The 18925-nt window shown below is 32.9% G+C and overlaps 1 protein-coding gene across 6 annotated transcripts in view; it reads right to left on the bottom strand.

Moving 5' to 3' along the window:
* LRRIQ1 (leucine rich repeats and IQ motif containing 1) overlaps positions 1-18925 on the bottom strand; it is a 233659-nt gene that overhangs the window by 127369 nt on the left and 87365 nt on the right. For all 6 annotated transcript variants that reach the window (XM_017506824.2, XM_017506826.2, XM_017506827.2 and 3 more), the window contains 3 exons: positions 10928-11107; positions 8259-8708; positions 4468-4669 (listed from right to left, as the gene is read on the bottom strand). In XM_017506824.2, coding sequence (XP_017362313.1) covers positions 4468-4669; positions 8259-8708; positions 10928-11107 — 832 coding nt within the window. The remainder of the gene's footprint in view (positions 1-4467; positions 4670-8258; positions 8709-10927; positions 11108-18925) is intronic.

Here is an 18925-nt window from a genome sequence, read left to right as displayed (position 1 = left end):
ACTCACAGTGGATCTCTCGGCAGAAACCCTACAAGCCAAAAGAGAGTGGGGACCAATATTCAACATCCTGTAAGAAAAGAACTTTCAACCTAGAATTTCATACCCAGCCAAACTAAGCTTCATAAGCAAAGGAGGAAAAACAATTCTTTATGGACAAGTAATTGCTGAGAGATTTCATCACTACCAGGCCTGCCTTACAAGAGGTCCTGAAAGTAGCATTAAACATGGAAAGGAACAACCAGTACCAGCCACTCCAAAAACATATCAAATGGTAAAGACCATCAACGCAATGAAGAAACTGCATCAACTAACAGGCAAAACAACCAGCTAGCATCAAAATGGCAGGATCAAATTCACACATAACAATATTAACATTAAATGTAAATGGGCAAAAGGCCCCAATCAAAAGACACAGATTAGCAAATTGGATGAAAAGTCAAGACCTATTGGTGTGCTGTATTCAGAAAACCCATCTCACATGCAAGGACATATATAAGATTAAAATAAAGGGATGGAGGAAGATTTACCAAGCAAATGGAGAGCAAAAAAAAGCAGGAGTTACAATCCTAGTCTCTGATAAAATGGATTTTAAACCTACAAAGATCAAAAGAGACACAGAAGGGCATTACATAATGGTAAAGAAGAGCTAACAATACTAAATATATACTCACCCAGTACAGGAGCACCCAGATACATAAAGCAATTTCTTAACGACCTACAAAGAGACTTAGACTCCCACACAATAATAGTGGGAGACTTTAACACTCCACTGTCAATATTAGACAGATCAATGAGACAGAAATTAACAAGGACATCCAGGACTAGAACTCAAATCTGGACCAAGCAGACCTAATAGACATCTACAGAACTCTCCACCCCAAATCCACAGACTATACATTCTTCTCAGCACCACATCACACCTACTCTAAAACTGGCCACATAATTGGAAGTAAATCACTCCTCAGCAAATGTAAAAGAATGGAAATAATAACTAACAGTCTCTCAGACCACAGTGCAATCAAATTAGAATTCAGGGTTAAGAAACTAACTCAGAGCCATAAAACTTTATGGAAATTGAAAAACTGGCTCCTGAATTTGACTAGATAAACAATGAAACGAAGGCAGAAATGAAGTAGTTCTTCAACACCAAGGAGAACGAAGACACAATGTACCTGAATCTCTGGGACACATTTAAAGTAGTGTCTAGAGGGAAATTTATAGCATTAAATGCCTACATGAGAAGTGACGACACCCTACTGTCAAAATTGAAAGAGCTAGAGGAGCAAGATCAAAAAAACTCAAAACCTAGCAGAAGACAAGAAATAACTAAGATCAGAACATAACAGAAGGAGATAGAGACACAAAAAACCTTCAAAAAAATCAATAAATCCAGGAGCTTGTTTTTTGAAAAGATCAACAGAATAGACCACTAGCCAGATTAATAAAAGAGAAGAGAGAAGAATCAAATAGATGCAACAAAAAACAATAAAGGGATATCACCACTGATTCCACAGAAACACAAACTACCATAAGAGATTACTACAAACAACTCTACACATATAAATTAGTAAACCTGGAAGAAATGGATAAATTCCTGGACACTTGTAACATCCCAAGCATAAACCACAAAGAAGTTGAAACCCCAAATAGACTAATAACAAGGGCTGAAGTTGAGGCAGTAATTAATAGCCTACCAACCAAAAAAAGTCTAGGTTCAGAAGGGTTCACAGCCAAATTCTACCAGGTATACAAAGAGGAGCTGGTACCACTCCTTCTGAAACTATTGCAAACAATCCAAAAAGAGGGAATCCTTCCCAAATCGTTTTATGAGACCAACATCATCCTGATACCAAAACCCGACAGAGACTCAACAAGAAAAGAAAACTTCAGGCCAATATCAATGATGAACACAGATGCAAAAATCTTCAATAAAATGCTGGCAAACCCACTGCAATAGCATATCAAAAAGCTTATCCATCATGATCAAGGGACTTCATCCCAGGGATGCAAGACTGTCTCAACATACGCAAGTCTATAAACGTAATCCACCACATAAACCAAAGACAAAACCACATGATTATCTCAATAGATGCAGAGAAGGCCTTTGACAAAAGTCAACAGTGCTTTATGCTAAAAACTCTCAATAAACTACATATCAATGGAACATATCTCAAAATAGTAAAAGCTATGTATGACAAACCCACAGCCAATATTGTACTGAATGGGCAAAAACTGAAGGATTCTCTTTGAAATATGGCACGAGACAAGGATGCCCTTTCTCACCACTACTATTCAATATAGTATTAGGAGTTCTATCCAGAGCAATCAGGCAAGAAAAAGGAATAAAGGATATTCAATTAGGAAAGGAGGAAGTCCAGTTGTCTCTATTTGCAGATGACATGACTGTATATTTAGAAAACCCCATCATCTCTGCCCAAAATCTCCTGAAACTGATAAGCAACTTCAGCAAAGTCTCAGGATACAAAATCGTGTGCAGAAATCACAAGCATTCTTATACACCAATAACAGACTAATAGACAGCTAAATAAGAGCAAACTCCCATTCACAATTGCTACAAAGAGAATAAAATACCTAGATATTCAACTAATATAGGATGTAAAGGACCTCTTCAAGGAGAACTATAAATCACTGCTCAAGGAAATAAAAGAGGACACAAACAGATGGAAAAACATTCCATGTTCATGGTTAGGAATAATGAATATCGTGAAAATGGCCATACTGCCCAAAGTAATTTACAGATTCAATGCTATCCCCATCAAGCTACCAGTGATCTTCTTCACAGAACTGGAAAAAAACACCTTAAACTTCATATGGAATCAAAGAGAGCATTCATAGCCAAGACAATCCTAAGTAAAAAGAACAAAGCTGGAGGCATTATGCTACCTGACTTCAAACTATACTACAAGGCTACAGTAATCAAAACAGCATGGTACTGGTACCAAAACAGGGATATAGACCAATGGAACAGAACAGAGGCCTTGGAGGCAATGCCATATGTCTACAACCATCTGATCTTTGACAAATTTGACAAAAACAAGCAATGGGGAAAGGATTCCCTGTTTAATAAATGGTGTTGGGAAAATTGGCTAGCCATGTGTAGAAAGCAGAAACTGGACCCCTTCCTGACACCTTACACTAAAATTAACTCCAGATGGATTAAAGATTTAAATATAAGACCTAACACCATAAAAACCCTAGAAGAAAACCTAGGCAAAAACATTCAGGACATAGGTGCAGGCAAGGACTTCATGACTAAAACACCAATAGAATTGGCAACAAAGCCAAAATAAACAAATAGGATCTAATTAAACTCCAGAGCTTCTGTACAGCAAAAGAAACAATAATGAGAGTGAACCAGCAACCAATAGAATGGGAAAAACATTTTGTAATCTAGTCATCTGACAAAGAGCTAATATCCAGAATCTACAAAGAACTAAAACAGATTCACAAGAAAAAAACAAACCCATTCAAAAGTGGGTGAAGGACATGGACATAAACTTTTCAAAAGAAGACATATATGAGGCCAACAAACATATTAAAAAATGCTCATCATCACTGGTCGTTAGAGAAATGCAAATCAAAACCACATTGAGATACCACCTCAGGGCAGTTAGAATGGTAAACATTAAAAAATCTGGAGACAACAGATGCTGGAGAGGATATGGAGAAATAGAAACACTTTTAATTGTTGGTGTGAGTGTAAATTAGTTCAACCATTGTGGAAGAAGACAGTGTGGCAATTCCTCAAGCACCTAGAAATACAAATTCCATTTGACCCAACAATCTCATTACTGGGTATATACCCAAAGGATTATAAATCATTCTATTATAAAGACACATGCACACGTATGTTCATTGAGGCACTATTTATAATAGCAAAGACCTGGAACCAACACAAATGCTCATCAATGATAGACTGGACAAGGAAAATGTGACACATATACACCATGGAATACTATGCAGTCACAAAAAAAATGAGTTAGTGTCCTTTGTAGGGATATGGATGAATCTGGAAACCATAATTCTCAGCAAACTGACACAAGAACAGAAAATCAAACACTGTGTGTTCTCATTCATAGGCAGGAGTTGAACAATGAGAACACATGAACACAGGGAGGGGAGCATCAAACACTGGGGTCTGTTGGTGGGGGCTAGGGGAAAGACAGTGGAAGGTGGGGAGGTTAGGGAGAGATAATATAGGGAGAAATGCCAGATATAGGTGATGGCGGGATGGAGGCAGCAAACCACCTTACCATGTATGTACCTATGCAACAATCCTGCATGATCTGCACATGAACCCTAGAACCTAAAGTACAATAAGCAAAAAAGAAATAAATCTATGTAACTGTAATCACTGAGATTTGGAGGTTACTTTTCATACAGAATAAATCATGAAAGATGACTAAAATATCTTTTGTGACTATGTTACCAAGGATTGAAGTTAACCTGAATAAGAATAGCAGCCTTCTCCCTCTGTTTTTGGATATTCACAATACTTTCTCTTTTTTCTTTCTTTAAAATAGTCTGATTCTTGATGGAAGAATTTAGCAGGCTTTCTGTTGCAGCAGTATGTAGCCTTGTGGAGAAATGAATCTGTCTGCGGATGAGGTAACCACGCAAGTATGACTGGATTACCACAGCTGCCATACTATTAGGAGGAGAAAAAAACAAAACAAAACACATTTTAAATTATCTGTAAATACCCAGTTGTAGATAAAAGGTCCTCATGAACAATACTTTAAACAAAGAACATATAAAGTATTATTTAAAAATAAGACCACTTCTTTTATCATTGTCATAGAAGTAAAAATGGTAAGAAAATCTTCCAATCTGAAGAAAAGAAATGTGCCAGTAGTTGGGTATGTGAGTAAATGGGATTTTCATTTGTTTCTTTTAAGGAGGGAGATTTATAGAGTTTTTGTATCATTCTGGAATTTACAGAGTTTTTGTATCATTCTGTATCATTTATAGAGTTTTTGTATCATTTTTTTTCTTTATTCTTCAACTTTATTCTTCAAGTAAATAAAGGAGCAGTGTAAATTCATTTAAATGGTTATAGTTGGAGCTGACTGCCACTGATGCCTGCGCGGAGCTCGCCACAGGAAAAGTTGGGATGTCCTTGTGCTTTTCCATGAATATTACTTTATCACATTGAGAGCTCATGTTATATCGCATTTTACTGAAGGCCTTTCAGACTCCTTGCTCTTCCCACCCCCACTGTTGCTCTTATTTCCCATGTATGGTCCTCTTCGCAAAAAGGAATGATACTGGAAGGGTGGATTTGGTGAATGGCGCCCCCTGGGGTTGTGCAGTCCCACGTCCCTGGCAGGCCTTTATGCTGCATAGCTGTCTCCACAGATGCTCACAAAAGAGAATTTAGAGTGGGGAAGATCTGGATTGGAGCCCTTAGTCCACTTTGTCCTTGCTGGGCAACCGTAGGCCATATACTTCACCCTGCTCACACTCAGTTTTCTCATCTGTAAAACTTCTGCCAGTTTCGTTTCATAAGCAGTACTATGTAGTCTCGAGTGAACGCTGTGGTAGACTGCCAGGATTTGAAACTCCTCCCTTCTGCTAAGTATGTAACCCTTTCTTCTCTCGGAGTTTCCAGAGACAAGAGAGAAAGTGATGAGGCAGAAGAGAGAGGACAAATACAGGAGCTAAAGTTGACTTGGCAAGAGAAGGTAAAATTTTATTCATTCTGGAGAAGTAACCTTGGAATTTACTGTAAGAGAAAGCACCCTATCAGGTGCTTAGGAGCTTCACTTTCTTCTCTGCCCACACACAAATAGTTAAATTACACTCTTAGAGACACAGTAGTAAATACTTAAAATTTTCAGGTCCAGATCTATTTGCCAATTTCAGGCACTGAATGAATCAATGCTATGTGTTTTTCATGTCCCCCTACGTTGCCCAGCAACATTAGCAAAATTTGAATTAAAATGTACATTGATTATAAAAGTGTATTTTCAGTGTGTTTAGTAATTTAACTCTTACTTATCGGAAATGTTTTCAATTCCCAACATAGATTATTAGAGAAATATTATCAATGTAAAGAGTGTTGTCAAAGTCCTGACTATTCTGTCTTAATCTCTTTTCAAATTCCTGACTTTGGCTTAAAAAGAGGAGAATTAATTCTTGGCCTATCTTCATTTTCCAATGTTCCCTTGAAATCAATTTTAATAATTTTATAATTGCCAAATCCAATGAAATTTCTTCATTCCTCATACAATTTAGTTTAAGGCAAAGTGGAATGAAGTGGTAAACTCTGCTAGACTTGACCATACATTTTTTTTTCCCCTCATAGCAATACATTTCTGGAAAGTTAGAAAGGAATTATAAAGCCATTTTCTATTGCTGTTTTGCCTTATTATCCATATTACTATCATCATCATTGTTATTGTCATCATCACCATTTTATGTAAAGTCAGTAGAAGGCTTCAGTCTGTTTTACTATGAGTAGGATATTGAAGTTAATGGCTAAAATATATGGTCTAAGATAAACTACTTGAATGCCCAATACTTTGAAAAAATATTCATGTTCCAAAAATCATTTACTCCTCCTCCTACGGTAAACAGAACTTTGTAAATTTTGATAAAGATATAATTCACATTTATTCATTTAATCATTCATTCATTCATCTTTTGAACGAAAACGGATTAGGGGATTTCAGAACATTTTAATGGGCATTCTGAGTGACAAAGAATCAGAAAACACATTTGCAATATGTAACTAGCAAAATTAAAAGGCTTATGGAAAAACACATCAAACCTGAGACAGTATGTTGTATTTCTTTATAGACATATACAAGTTTCACTGAGTGTAATTGTGAATTTCTTGTAAAGTCATTGATTGCATGAATTCCTCAGTCTAATATCATCAAAATTCCCCAGGGAAAACAAAAACAAAAGGCAGATGCGGGGTATTTTCTTCAGTGACACAAACATGGACTACTTTTCACTATATTGAAAGCAGGGAAAGAAGCTGACTTTATGGTTTCCTAAATGTAGGGGGCACTCCAGTTTGAGAAAAACATCATCATCATCACCATTTCGGTAAAAATGATAATGTCAAAAGTGTCATTGGAATAAGAGCTCATGTAAATAATAATTAGGAAACTTATACAATTGACAGTGAATCTCCTGAATCACTGAATGTTAATTAAGATTCAGCAAGTGGGTATACATTTTTTTCACCATTATTCTTTGGGTCTTTAGTTTATCTATATTTTCAGTTCTTCATCCTTACTTATTGTCATCATTTGGCTATTTTATTTAGGGTTAAGAAGTTCAAAATATTGTTTATATGAAATTCCAATAGGCAACATTTGAAGTGTTTGGGGCAAAGGCTATCAAGTGAATGAATTAATAAAACATAAATCAGAAAATATTAAAGCCACTTTTGATAAATACTAAAAATTTACATTAGGAAATATGTTTCAGCATATCAATTAACCTAGCTCTCAGGAAAAAAATATTATACTTTCCTCTGATAACTTTTGAAAAATGGAAGAGTAGGAAAAGCAAGATTAGCTACCTACTGTGATATTCTGACATCTGCCCTGCTCAGCACCAGTCATTTATAGAAGAAGCTAAATCTGAGCCATTTTTCTTTTCTTAGCTTGGCTCTGAGGCCAAAAGTAAAAAGAACAAGAATAAATTGACAGGCCAAAGTAAGCTAATCTTTGCTGGTTTAACAATTAGCCATTAGCTTTCTAGAATTATTTAATGGTTATAAGGGGTTTCCTTGATTAATCATGGAGAATATTGCCCTACTTTATAGATCTATTAATGCCAAAAATAATAGCACATACATTCAAATACTTGCAAAGACGCTCATTAAATGTTTACTAAATCAATGAGCAAATAAGTGGCATGTATAAAGGTGTATTTTTTAAAAATGAAATTATTTGATTACTTAGAAAATATTGTTTTTATTATTTTTAGAGTGTGGGATTTTATTTCTCCTTAAAATACATGATTTAGGAATTAGAAGGTGAAAAAATTTCACATTTACTTATTTAAATACTAATGGAAATTAAACCAAAATTTAGTCAAATTAATCTGCTCTGTAATTAATGATTTGTGGATCACATGAAAATATAACTAATGGAATCAGTAAAAAATATGATAGTAATTTAAATACTTCAGCAAATTATTTGATACCATTGGCTAACACCATCCATCCAAACTGGTAAATATATATCTATAAAAGAAAAATTATTTATATAACTTACATTTTTTCACTAGGCTCAATATTTTGGTGATTCCTCAGTAGAGAATTTGTCATTACTACTTCCTTAAATGGGATTATTTTAGTGGGAATACTGCTTGCCTTGCTGTCTTCTCTCTTCTGACACACTAATTTTTCCTGATGTCTTCCTTCCATATCTTCACATGTGGAGGAGTTGCTTAACGGGGAGTGGTTGGAGCCAGAGTCCATCCATTTCTCAGGAATATCTGATGAGTCTGGATTATGTTCATGTGCACAAGAGTAGAAGACTCCATTTTGCAGTGTGCTGTCACTGTTTGTAGGGGCCAAATGACTTTTCTGGGCTTCTGATTCATCTTTCTTGGTGATATTTACATCCCCACGTTCGTGTGCATGTCGGTATTCAGTACTAAGTATCATCAATTTTTTAAAATAATGACAGAGATTTTCTGCAGTATCCAAGGTAAATGCATCCCTGAACAAATAAATGATGAGGACATTTACTAAGAATTATATCAGCAAATATTAAAACTTGTACAGGTTTTGGAAATTTTACTGTATGGCCTGAAACGAATATTAAACTTCACTACAACATGCATTATACAGTATTTCTAGTTGTTTATATAAAAATTGGTCTCAATTATAATAAAATTTGAAAACATTTGTTTAGTTAATTTAGTTCCATCAGTCCAGACCAAATGTCTGGAAATTTCAGGACCATTTTTATTCTAGGTATTTTTGGTACAAATGAATGAGAAAAATTCATGCTTTTACTACCATAAACATGAGAAATCATGGCTGACTAAATTTGGAGAAGTTATTTATGAAATAAAGTTTAAAGTGCTTTCTACATTGACTTTTGCCATGCAAAATATTTGTATTGGACTTTTAAACAAAGAACTTATATTATGGGAAAGTTTTTATTCCCATTTATCTTTGGAAAAATAATAATCCATTGCAAAGAGAATTCAAGTACTTTTAGACATAAATGGCTAAAATTCTCTTTAATTATTGGATTTCTAGCTTTTGAATTTTATAACTTGCATAATTAATCAAGTTTTAATGTTGGCCAGATTTGAAGTTCTCAATAACAAATGTAAAGGACTTTGCATATGTGTGAGCCTTATTCTTGGCTACATTTTATCTTCTTTTATTTTTGTTTTGTGTTTTAAAAAATTTGCTTATTTCTAACTTACATTTTCTGGCTATATTTAATATATTGCCATAAATTGCCTTAATTTTTCTCTGAAAAAATACAGTATATAAAAAAATAAAATGTCAATCACATCAAACAAAAGGAAAGTTACAATTACTATCAAAAATGTAGAGACAATTTGATAGTTCCTACATTCACAAAGGTAATTTAGAAACTGGCACAGGCTCATCTAATATATGTTTTATATTTTGTATTTCATTCATTTTGTTGGTGAATAATGCAAAAATATTTTGATATTAGGATATCCAATGTTTATAATTACTTATTGAACTCACCACCACTTATGCATTAAACATAAAATATAGCCTATTTTACATATTATAAAGTAAGAATTTTCTTTCTTCATATAGTCTTTCCATTTTCAATGCTAAAATAAAACTTAAGTTGAAGTGAAATAAATAGTCCAAAGGACTACATTTAAAATCTCAGGTTGAAATTTAGATTTCAAGGCAATGTCAAGGGTCACCTTTACATACAAAATTGTATGTTACCACACAAATACAAATAAATGTTATTTTAGATTTGCATAAAGACAAATGTAAACAATCAGTATTTGTTACATTAAACATTACTTATAACAATTGAAATCATTTTTAACAATGGAAGACTTGTTTTTCATCTCAATAGACTATGTTCAAAAATATTTAAACAGAAATCCAACCTTTACATAAGACAAGCACGTATAAAAGTATCAATAGAAATAGTTTAAGAATATAATTTAGTATGAAAGTTAAGACATTTGGAAGTGCATGTTATTTTTCCAGTTACAATGGAGAGTCATTGTAAGTGAAACAATATGGAATCATTTTCCTTTATAATTTATATTTTCTGACACAATGCAAATTCAAAAATACAGTTATAGAAAGATAATTATAATGCATTCAGAATTTGAGGTGGGGAATAGGAAGTTTTCTTTCTTCAAAATTTGATTCTGATTACTGTCAACTTCTGTCCTCTAAATGGGTACAAGTGCTGACTGCTCTTCTGGACTGTTCTCCCACACTACCTTAATACCTAAGTATATGTATGGTATTTTAATATATAATTAATGTGTGTTGTAAAACTTGCCTCACTCTATTCTAGCTCTTTACCCAGTTTTCTCTTATGTTAATTTGTGAATTATTTGGGGATAAATAGTCTTGTCCACAATAATTGCTGAATAAAATTATGACTGAATAATTGAATTTTTCCTTCTTGTCTTGATGATAGCCACATGCTTTCATTTACTTTATCAAATATTGTAGCTTAAATATTTGGAATCATATTCAAAATACATATTAATATATTTAAAGAATAAAATATGATGCCCAAAGTTTTCAAAGGTAGAATATTCCCTAAACACACTGTTCTAATCCAAAAAATTATAATTGTGTTAATCAGAATACTTAAAAAATTGTAATTAATATTTATAAATTATATAATATTTATAAATTACATTATTGATTTTAAATACAACAGTGGGAAGATCACAATCTTACCCTTTTCTAGTTACATAATTTTCTATTAGCAAGTTGAATTCTCGAATCTGAGACTGACAAAGTACCAGGAAACCTGCTGATTCCAGTTGATTGTGTTCTTCAGTGTGTCTTTCTGAATCAGAGTTTAGCGTATCGCCATTAAGCATTTTTAGAGCAGGTAACACTTTAAGCAGAGAATACCTATTGAAAACAACAAAAAAGTTAATAATCCTGATCTTGATAAGGAAAGTATAGGTCTAAATAACCATCTGCTGATCATTTAAATAACACAGGCATAGGATATATAAATCACAAAATGTGACTGTAGAGAAAATGATAGAGCTACATTTATTTAAAAAGCATGGTATCATGTCATATACAAAGTGAGTTTTACGAGTTAGTTCTTTAACCATTTTCTTCTAAAACACAAATGAAAGATTGAAACTTGGAAATTCAAGCTGAAATCTGGAGTGTAAAAAGATGCATTATGAAAAGAATAATAATATTAGATACACTTTTAAACAGAAGATAACTAAAATGAACTTACTAAAAGTTGTCTTTTATTTCAGAAATAGAGGTAAATTCTGACTGTTTCTCTTAGTAAAACATAGTAAAAGTCAGACTGAAACAAGAGAGGTAGGATATTACCCTCTGTATCATGATCTGACACATTTAAAATTATATTTTCTCCTAAATCTTGCCAAGGATTATAATGGTAAAAATCTTCAAAGTATGTGTAAAAGTCTATGTCAATTTTTGATGCTGTGCACCTGCAGTCCCAGCTACTCAGGAGGCTGAGGCAGGAGAATCACTTGAACCATGGAGGTGAATGTTGCAGTGAGCTGAGATCACAGCACTACACTCCAGCCTGGCAAGAGGGTGAGACTCCATCTTAAAAACAAACAAGCAAACAAACAAACAAAAAACAAAAAACCAACCAAACAAAAAAGACTAATACTGTGAAAAAGCCATGTCAGACAGCAAGAGCTTTCCATCAAGCTCAGCCATTTAGAAATACTAGCCATAACCCTTCTCAAGGAGACTGTAGGTCTCTTCAACAGGCTGCTGATGGTTATAGAAGCAAAGTGAACTTCAATAAAGTTAATCCCCTAGTTAAAACCAACAGTTCCTATGGGGAAACTATAAACCTCTGATGAGAGATATCAAAGAGGAACTAAATAAATTAAGAGATGTCCGAATGGGGAGTTCATGGATAGGAAGACTCAATATTGTCAAGATGTAAGTTCTTCCCATATTTATCTACAGATTAAACTCACCCCCAATCAAAATTCTAGCAAGGTATTTTGTGGATATCAACAAAGTGTTTCTAAAGTTTATATAGAGAGGCAAAAGAGCCAAAATAGCCAACTAGTAAGGTATTCTGTGGATATCAACAAACTGTTTCTAAAATTTATATAGAAGGCAAAGAGCCAAAATAGCCAACTCAATATTGAAGGAAAGCAATAGTTAGAAGCTGACACTAACTGGCTTCAAGACTAAATATGAAGCAATAGAAATAAATACAGTATAGTATTGGTGAAATAATAGTCAGATCAATGGAACAGAATAGAATGCCCAGAAACGGACCCACACAAATATAGCTAACTGATCTTTGACAAAGGAGCAATGGCAGTACAATAGAGCAAAGACAGTCTTTTCAACAAATGGTGCTGGAACAACTCAACATCTACATAAGTAAGCATGAAGCTAGACAAACTACACCTTTCATAAAATATTAACTCTAAATGAATCAAATCAAAGACCTAAGTGTAAAATATAGAATATTAAAACTCCTAGAATATAACAAAAGGAAATCTAGAAGACCTTTGGTACAGTGATTACTTTTTAAAGAAAAAGCAAACTGTGTGTCAGTGTGCAGGAAGGAGGGTTCAAAAATCACTAAAGATATAATCAAGGAAAGAAATATTCCTTTTAATTTCATTAAAATTAAAATTTTCTACTATATGGAAAACAATCTCAAGAGAATGAGAAGACAACTTTACAGACTTGAGAAAACATTTCAAAAGACATATCTGATTAAGAACTGTTATCCAACCTATCAAAGAACAAAAGTCAATAATCAGAAAATACACAAACTAATTTACAAATGGGAAAGAGATCTCAACAGACACCTTACTAAAGAAGATATACAGATGACAAGCCAGCATATAAGATGTTCAACATGATATTCATTAGAATATTGAAAATTAAAATAACAATGATACAATGTGATATCAATATATACCTATTAGAATGACTCAAATCCAGAAATGCTGACAATACTGAATGCTGGTGAAGATATAGAGCAAGAGAAATTCACATTCATTGCTGGTGGGAATGTAAAACAGTACAGCCACTTTGGAAGAAAATTTGACAATTTCCTATAAAACTAATTAAATCTTAGCAAATGACCCAGAAATAATATTCCTTGGTATTTATTCAAATGAATTGAAAACATACATTCACACAAAAATCTGTAAACAGATGTTTACAGTAGCTTTCTTCATAATTGCTAAAGCTTGGAAGCAATCAAGATGTCATTCAGTAGGTGAATAGACAATGAAATAAACTGTGATACAAATGGAAAATAGGATATTATTCAGTGTTAAAGGGAAATGAACTATGAAGCCATGAAAAGAAGTGGAGAAAAGTTAAGTACATATTATTAAGTGAAAGAAGTCATATGAAAAAAATGCATATATTATTCCAATTTAATGATATTGTAGAAAAGGCAAAACTATTAAGACAGTAAGATCACTAGTTGTCATGGGTTGGTGGGAGGCAGAGATAAACAGGCAAAGCACAGATTTTAGAGCAGTGAAACTATAGTTCATCATACTATAACAGTGGATACATATAATTATACATTTGTCAAAATTTATAGAATATAAAACACCAAAAGTCAACCCTAATGTAAACCATGGACATTGAGTGACAATGTCAACATAGATTTACTGATGGTAACAAATACACCTGTCTGGTGCAGAATGTTGATAGCAGGGAAGGTTGTGCACATATGGCAAGGAGGTATGTGGGAACTTTGTAATTTCTTCTCAGTTTTGCTGCTACTCTATGACTAATCTAAAATAAATTTTATTAATTAAAAAAAAACTAATAGTTTCTAAACATTAAATTAAGAATGACAAGGTGAGATTATTAAAATGTTAAGATTTAAGAAATAAAACTTCAGGCAGATCTCTACCTAGACTGTATAGTCTGAGATGTAATATTCATTTATACAAACAGTTGTGAAATATAATTTTAGCATGTGTATATATATTACAAAAGAAGTTGTCTATGAAGACAAAAATGCCTAGGAACAACAAAAGTAATTATGTATCTCTGTGTATAGTTATAATCTTGGTACTTTGGGTAGTAATATTAAATAAAAAATAATCACAAGAGATAAATACGGTTTCCTCAATAAAAGAAAAAAAAAAACACTAGAGTTTTTCATGTACTGAGAATAGAAATAGCTCCCAACCCCCACTCTGCTCCCTCCCCTGAAAGGAAACCAAAACTTTTTCTTATCAATATTTAAATAAGGGAAGAGGAAAAGCAATTGGATTTGTTTCTTCAAGGTAATTATCAGATACAACATTATGAAGCAGATAAAAACTTGATGCTTTGCTAATAAATAGTTTGATCAAGGTAAGAAAATATGAGTTCATATATTTTGAATCTGTTTAGTAGTCTTCAAGCTACCAATGTTTACCAAATAATAAACTACAATATTCACCAGGAATAAATAAATAACATACATTGTGTTTCTGGTTGTATTAATTTTAATACATGGTTCAAAGGCAAAATGTTATATTAAGATAACTGCTATTCATCACAGAGGTTATGAGATAGTCAGAAATAATCATCAGGGATAATCTTTCACCGGGGCTCTCTTCAAAACAAAGAAAAGTTACTTTCTGAAAATAAAATTATTAATAATCAAAAATAAATGAAGAAATCAGCTATCCATGTCCCACCTTATGAACTTGTTTACTCTATTACTAATGAAGCTACATTGTATTCTAAATCTCCATAAAAGTACTCATGCAAGTTTTTTTTAAAGGCATGACTTCAATATCAACAAAATGTCAGGTATGAAATAATGATGTTTTAAAGATGTGATGATAAAGGGTACTGGCAGTAAACAATGCATCTCTTCAGTATCAAAAGAAGATACTCTGATTCTGTTGCTGGACATTTTTCAAGATTCAATTTCCTAAATTTGAAGACTAAACATAAAGCTTCAACAACTTGCTGGAAATAGCCCATGAGAATAACCAACAGTTTATTCTAATTCTTTGTATGTCAACCAGATTTTTGTCTGACACCTTGATCTCTAGAGTGGACCTGACTGAATGAACATGAAAGAAGGAGGTCTGTTAATGTCATGTTCCAGTCTTTGAAACAGATATTTCTTAAAAGGAAAATTAATAAAGCATATTTTGTTTTTTAAGTTGTATCTTTTAGGAGTTATATAAAGCAGACTTTTTCTTCTCCTATAGTCTAATAATTTCTAGCTAAATAGTAACAGTAGGCTGTTGAAACTTCTATACTTTTCACCAGGAAAAGTGATCCTGGATCCCCAGTGCTAGTGCAAATGCAATAACACCTGTGAGACCCTTTTGAGTAGCCGTCTTTCAGGTCTCATTCTGCCTGAATGAGGAGACGTCATCAAAGCAAGAAAATACTCAGGCTGCTACCATAATCCCAAGGTCTAACAAACTAATTCTTATTCACTCTCTAAATCTCTTGAGACAGAAATTCAAGGCTAGATCCTTACAGTGTGCCTCCAGCACTGCAGGACAGTTTTTCTGAAATGACTGTCTATGAACTACTGTATCAATGGCACCTGGAATGTTTTGAAAAATGCAGTCTTTCCACATGAACACAAATGTTCATTGCAGCACTACTCACAATAGCAAAGACATGAAATCAATATAAATGACTATCGATGATAGATTGGATAAAGAAACTTACCAGAAAGATGTGGAAGTAAAATGACTAAACAAAGAAAATGTGGTACATATACACCATGGAATATATGCAGCCTTAAAAAAAATAACATCATTTCTATTGTGGGAACATGGATGAAGCTGGAGGCTATTATCCTTAGCAATCTAAGGCAGAAGCCAAATACTCCATGTTCTCACTTATAAGTGGGAGCTAAATGATAAGAACTTATGAATGCGAAGAAGAAAACAACAGACACTGGGGTCCACTTGAGACAGGAGTGTGGGAGGAGGGAGAGGAGCAGAAAAGGTAACTATTGGGTACTAGGCTTAATACCTGGATGAGGAAATAATATGTACAACAAACCCCCATGACATGTGTTTACCCATGTAACAATTCTTCACATATGCTCCCAAACCTAAAATAAAACAAAGAAAAAAAGAAAAATGCAGTCTTTGATTATATGAAATAACTCTGCTGATAGGTTGGAGTAAGCTGTAATTTTAAAATATAGCCTTCTTTATGCACACTAAAGAATAAGAACCACTGCATTAAGAAGAAAAGAGACTGTCACATGTTATGCTGAAACAAGAGATGCCCGGTTTAAATTGGAAACTTAAATGAAAAATCTGCAGTTCTAATAATTTGAACACTGTTTTAAATTTTCAAGAAAAAAAAGCTTAGTTGTGAACTTGTACAATACTTTATATATCAATGATATCAGAAGAATTTGCTAAGTACAACAAGAAATATTGTGGCATGGTGGCAATTATATTACAATAATTTGTTCACTGGTTAATATTGTTCACTTATAATGTTATAAACTCCCACTTATAAGTGAGAACATGGAGTATTTGGCTTCTGCCTTAGATCGCTAAGGATAATAGCCTCCAGCTTCATCCATGTTCCCACAAAAGAAATGATGTCATTTTTTTTTAAGGCTGCATATATTCCATGGTGTATATGTACCACATTTTCTTTGTCCAGTCATATTACTTCCACATCTTTCTGGTAAGTTTCTTTATCCAGTCTATCATTGATAGTCATTTATACTGATTTCATGTCTTTGCTATTGTGAGTACTGCTGCAATGAACATTTGTTTTACATAAAGAGTATAAATGTGGCTTATTTGAAATTTGTGCACATTTCAGATAAGACACATAAGACACAGTCATACTCTTTATGTAAAACAGTGTATATTTACGTAAATATATACTGAGTATTCATATTCTTTATGTAAAATGTGTGTACATTTCAAATACATAGAGACATTGGGCTTCTATGCAGAATAATTGAGAAAATGAAGAGCCATTTTAACAAAATAATCTAATATAAGAATTTTTTTCATCAGAAGAATGAACAGATAAATATATTTTACTACAAGCATATTTTATTTAATAAAACAAATATTTTATACTCCCAAAAACAAACACAATAAAAATAATACATTCAAAGATAATATGGAACTATAGGTTTGTTTCTAGTTGTTGCAGCTGTTACTACACAATAGTTGTTCAGATGGAAACTGATACCAGATCAGCAAGGAAAAAAGTAATGACTTTACCATGAAATACTATATTTTGGACACAGATACTGATATAAATATTACATACAACATTTCAGGTCTGGGGAACAATTCTAGACAGTGTGAATCAACAGAATTTGAATTTTTATATTAGGTATATTTTGATATTATGTTCATCACTTTTATATAAAAGGTTCCCAAATGATTTCGCATTTGGAATTCTTTTAAATGTATATATTTAACTTGCTTGCATCTTTGAGACTATAACAATATCTTGAAATTTGTGACTTATATAATCAATATTGAGATTGGAGTTGGTGTTTTATTTTAAACATTTTCTTCATGTTATTTGCTTATTAAAGAACAATCCTCAGAAATGCATAATAGAGCAACACATGGATTGGCCTCAAGTCCTAAAAGCAGACTTCTAAGAGTCTGTGATGAATATATTAGAAAGTGCTATCACCAGTTGATAAATGTTGGAAATGAAGTATAAGACTACAGTGAGATCTCAACATTAGTTTTTCCAGCTGGGCTCCTCCTAATCAAGGGTTGAACCAATATTTCATTTGGTGAAAGCTTCCTAGTGAATATTCTACCACTTAAGAAACTCTATTAATCACTAGTGAATGAAAGAAATTCCCAAAGGAGATTTCAAACTGAGTCGATGGATTAAGTTTTAAAAAGATTTTTTAGTACATCAGCTTTGTCCCTGTTATCACTGGCTAGACATGAAAGTAAGAAGCCAATTGGGAAAATTTATAACTAATCCTTTTGTTGGTATCAAGGGGTTATGTAAAGTTCATCGGGATACACTGCTTAAAGTTTGAGTTGATCCTCTGATTAATAAATCCATATTTTATAGATTTCCAGATTTAAAACCCTTAAGATAAATGAATTTCTTAAATAAAGTATGGGCCAACTGATCTAAATGAAATTTGACAACCAACATTCTTAAGTGAGAATTACTGTAGTACAGAAAAGTTCATTTAAACATAGAAATTATAATAGCCAAATAATTTTTCATACCTATAATATAAATACTATTTTCATACATTATTATTTCTCATTAAATGTTTTCTGTAAAACTCTAAAGTACATAAACTTAGGAAAAGCAGTAAAATGTGAATATTTATCTTTACAAATTTGTAATAAAATATGTCAATGCATTTTTCTGCAAGCATATTTCATTCAATAAAATAAGTGTTCATGCTTCATGCAAACAAAATGATAAAAAAGATACACTGAAAGATTATTTGAGACATTAAATTTGTTTCTGGTTGTTGAAATTGGCAATGTGAAAGCTATTTGGATGGAAAGTGACACCAAATCAGCAAGATAATTCATGTCCTTTTTGCCCAACACCTAACAAAAAAAATCATGGCCTGTAAAGGGCTTGCTCTGAATGGGAAAAGCTAATTTTTATTTGTCATCTAGACTTGGCCCATATAATTACTAGGAAAAAAATTCACCTAAAAACACCCCATCTGATATTTTCATTATAAATAATATCACCTGTCAAGCAGTGTCTTTTTTTTTT

The sequence above is a fragment of the Cebus imitator genome, unplaced genomic scaffold (assembly GCF_001604975.1).
Source record: "Cebus imitator isolate Cc_AM_T3 unplaced genomic scaffold, Cebus_imitator-1.0 Scaffold362, whole genome shotgun sequence".
Lineage (NCBI taxonomy): Eukaryota > Metazoa > Chordata > Mammalia > Primates > Cebidae > Cebus > Cebus imitator.
The sequence above is the reverse complement of the archived record's forward strand: the minus strand, read 5'-3'. Positions and strand labels throughout refer to the sequence as shown.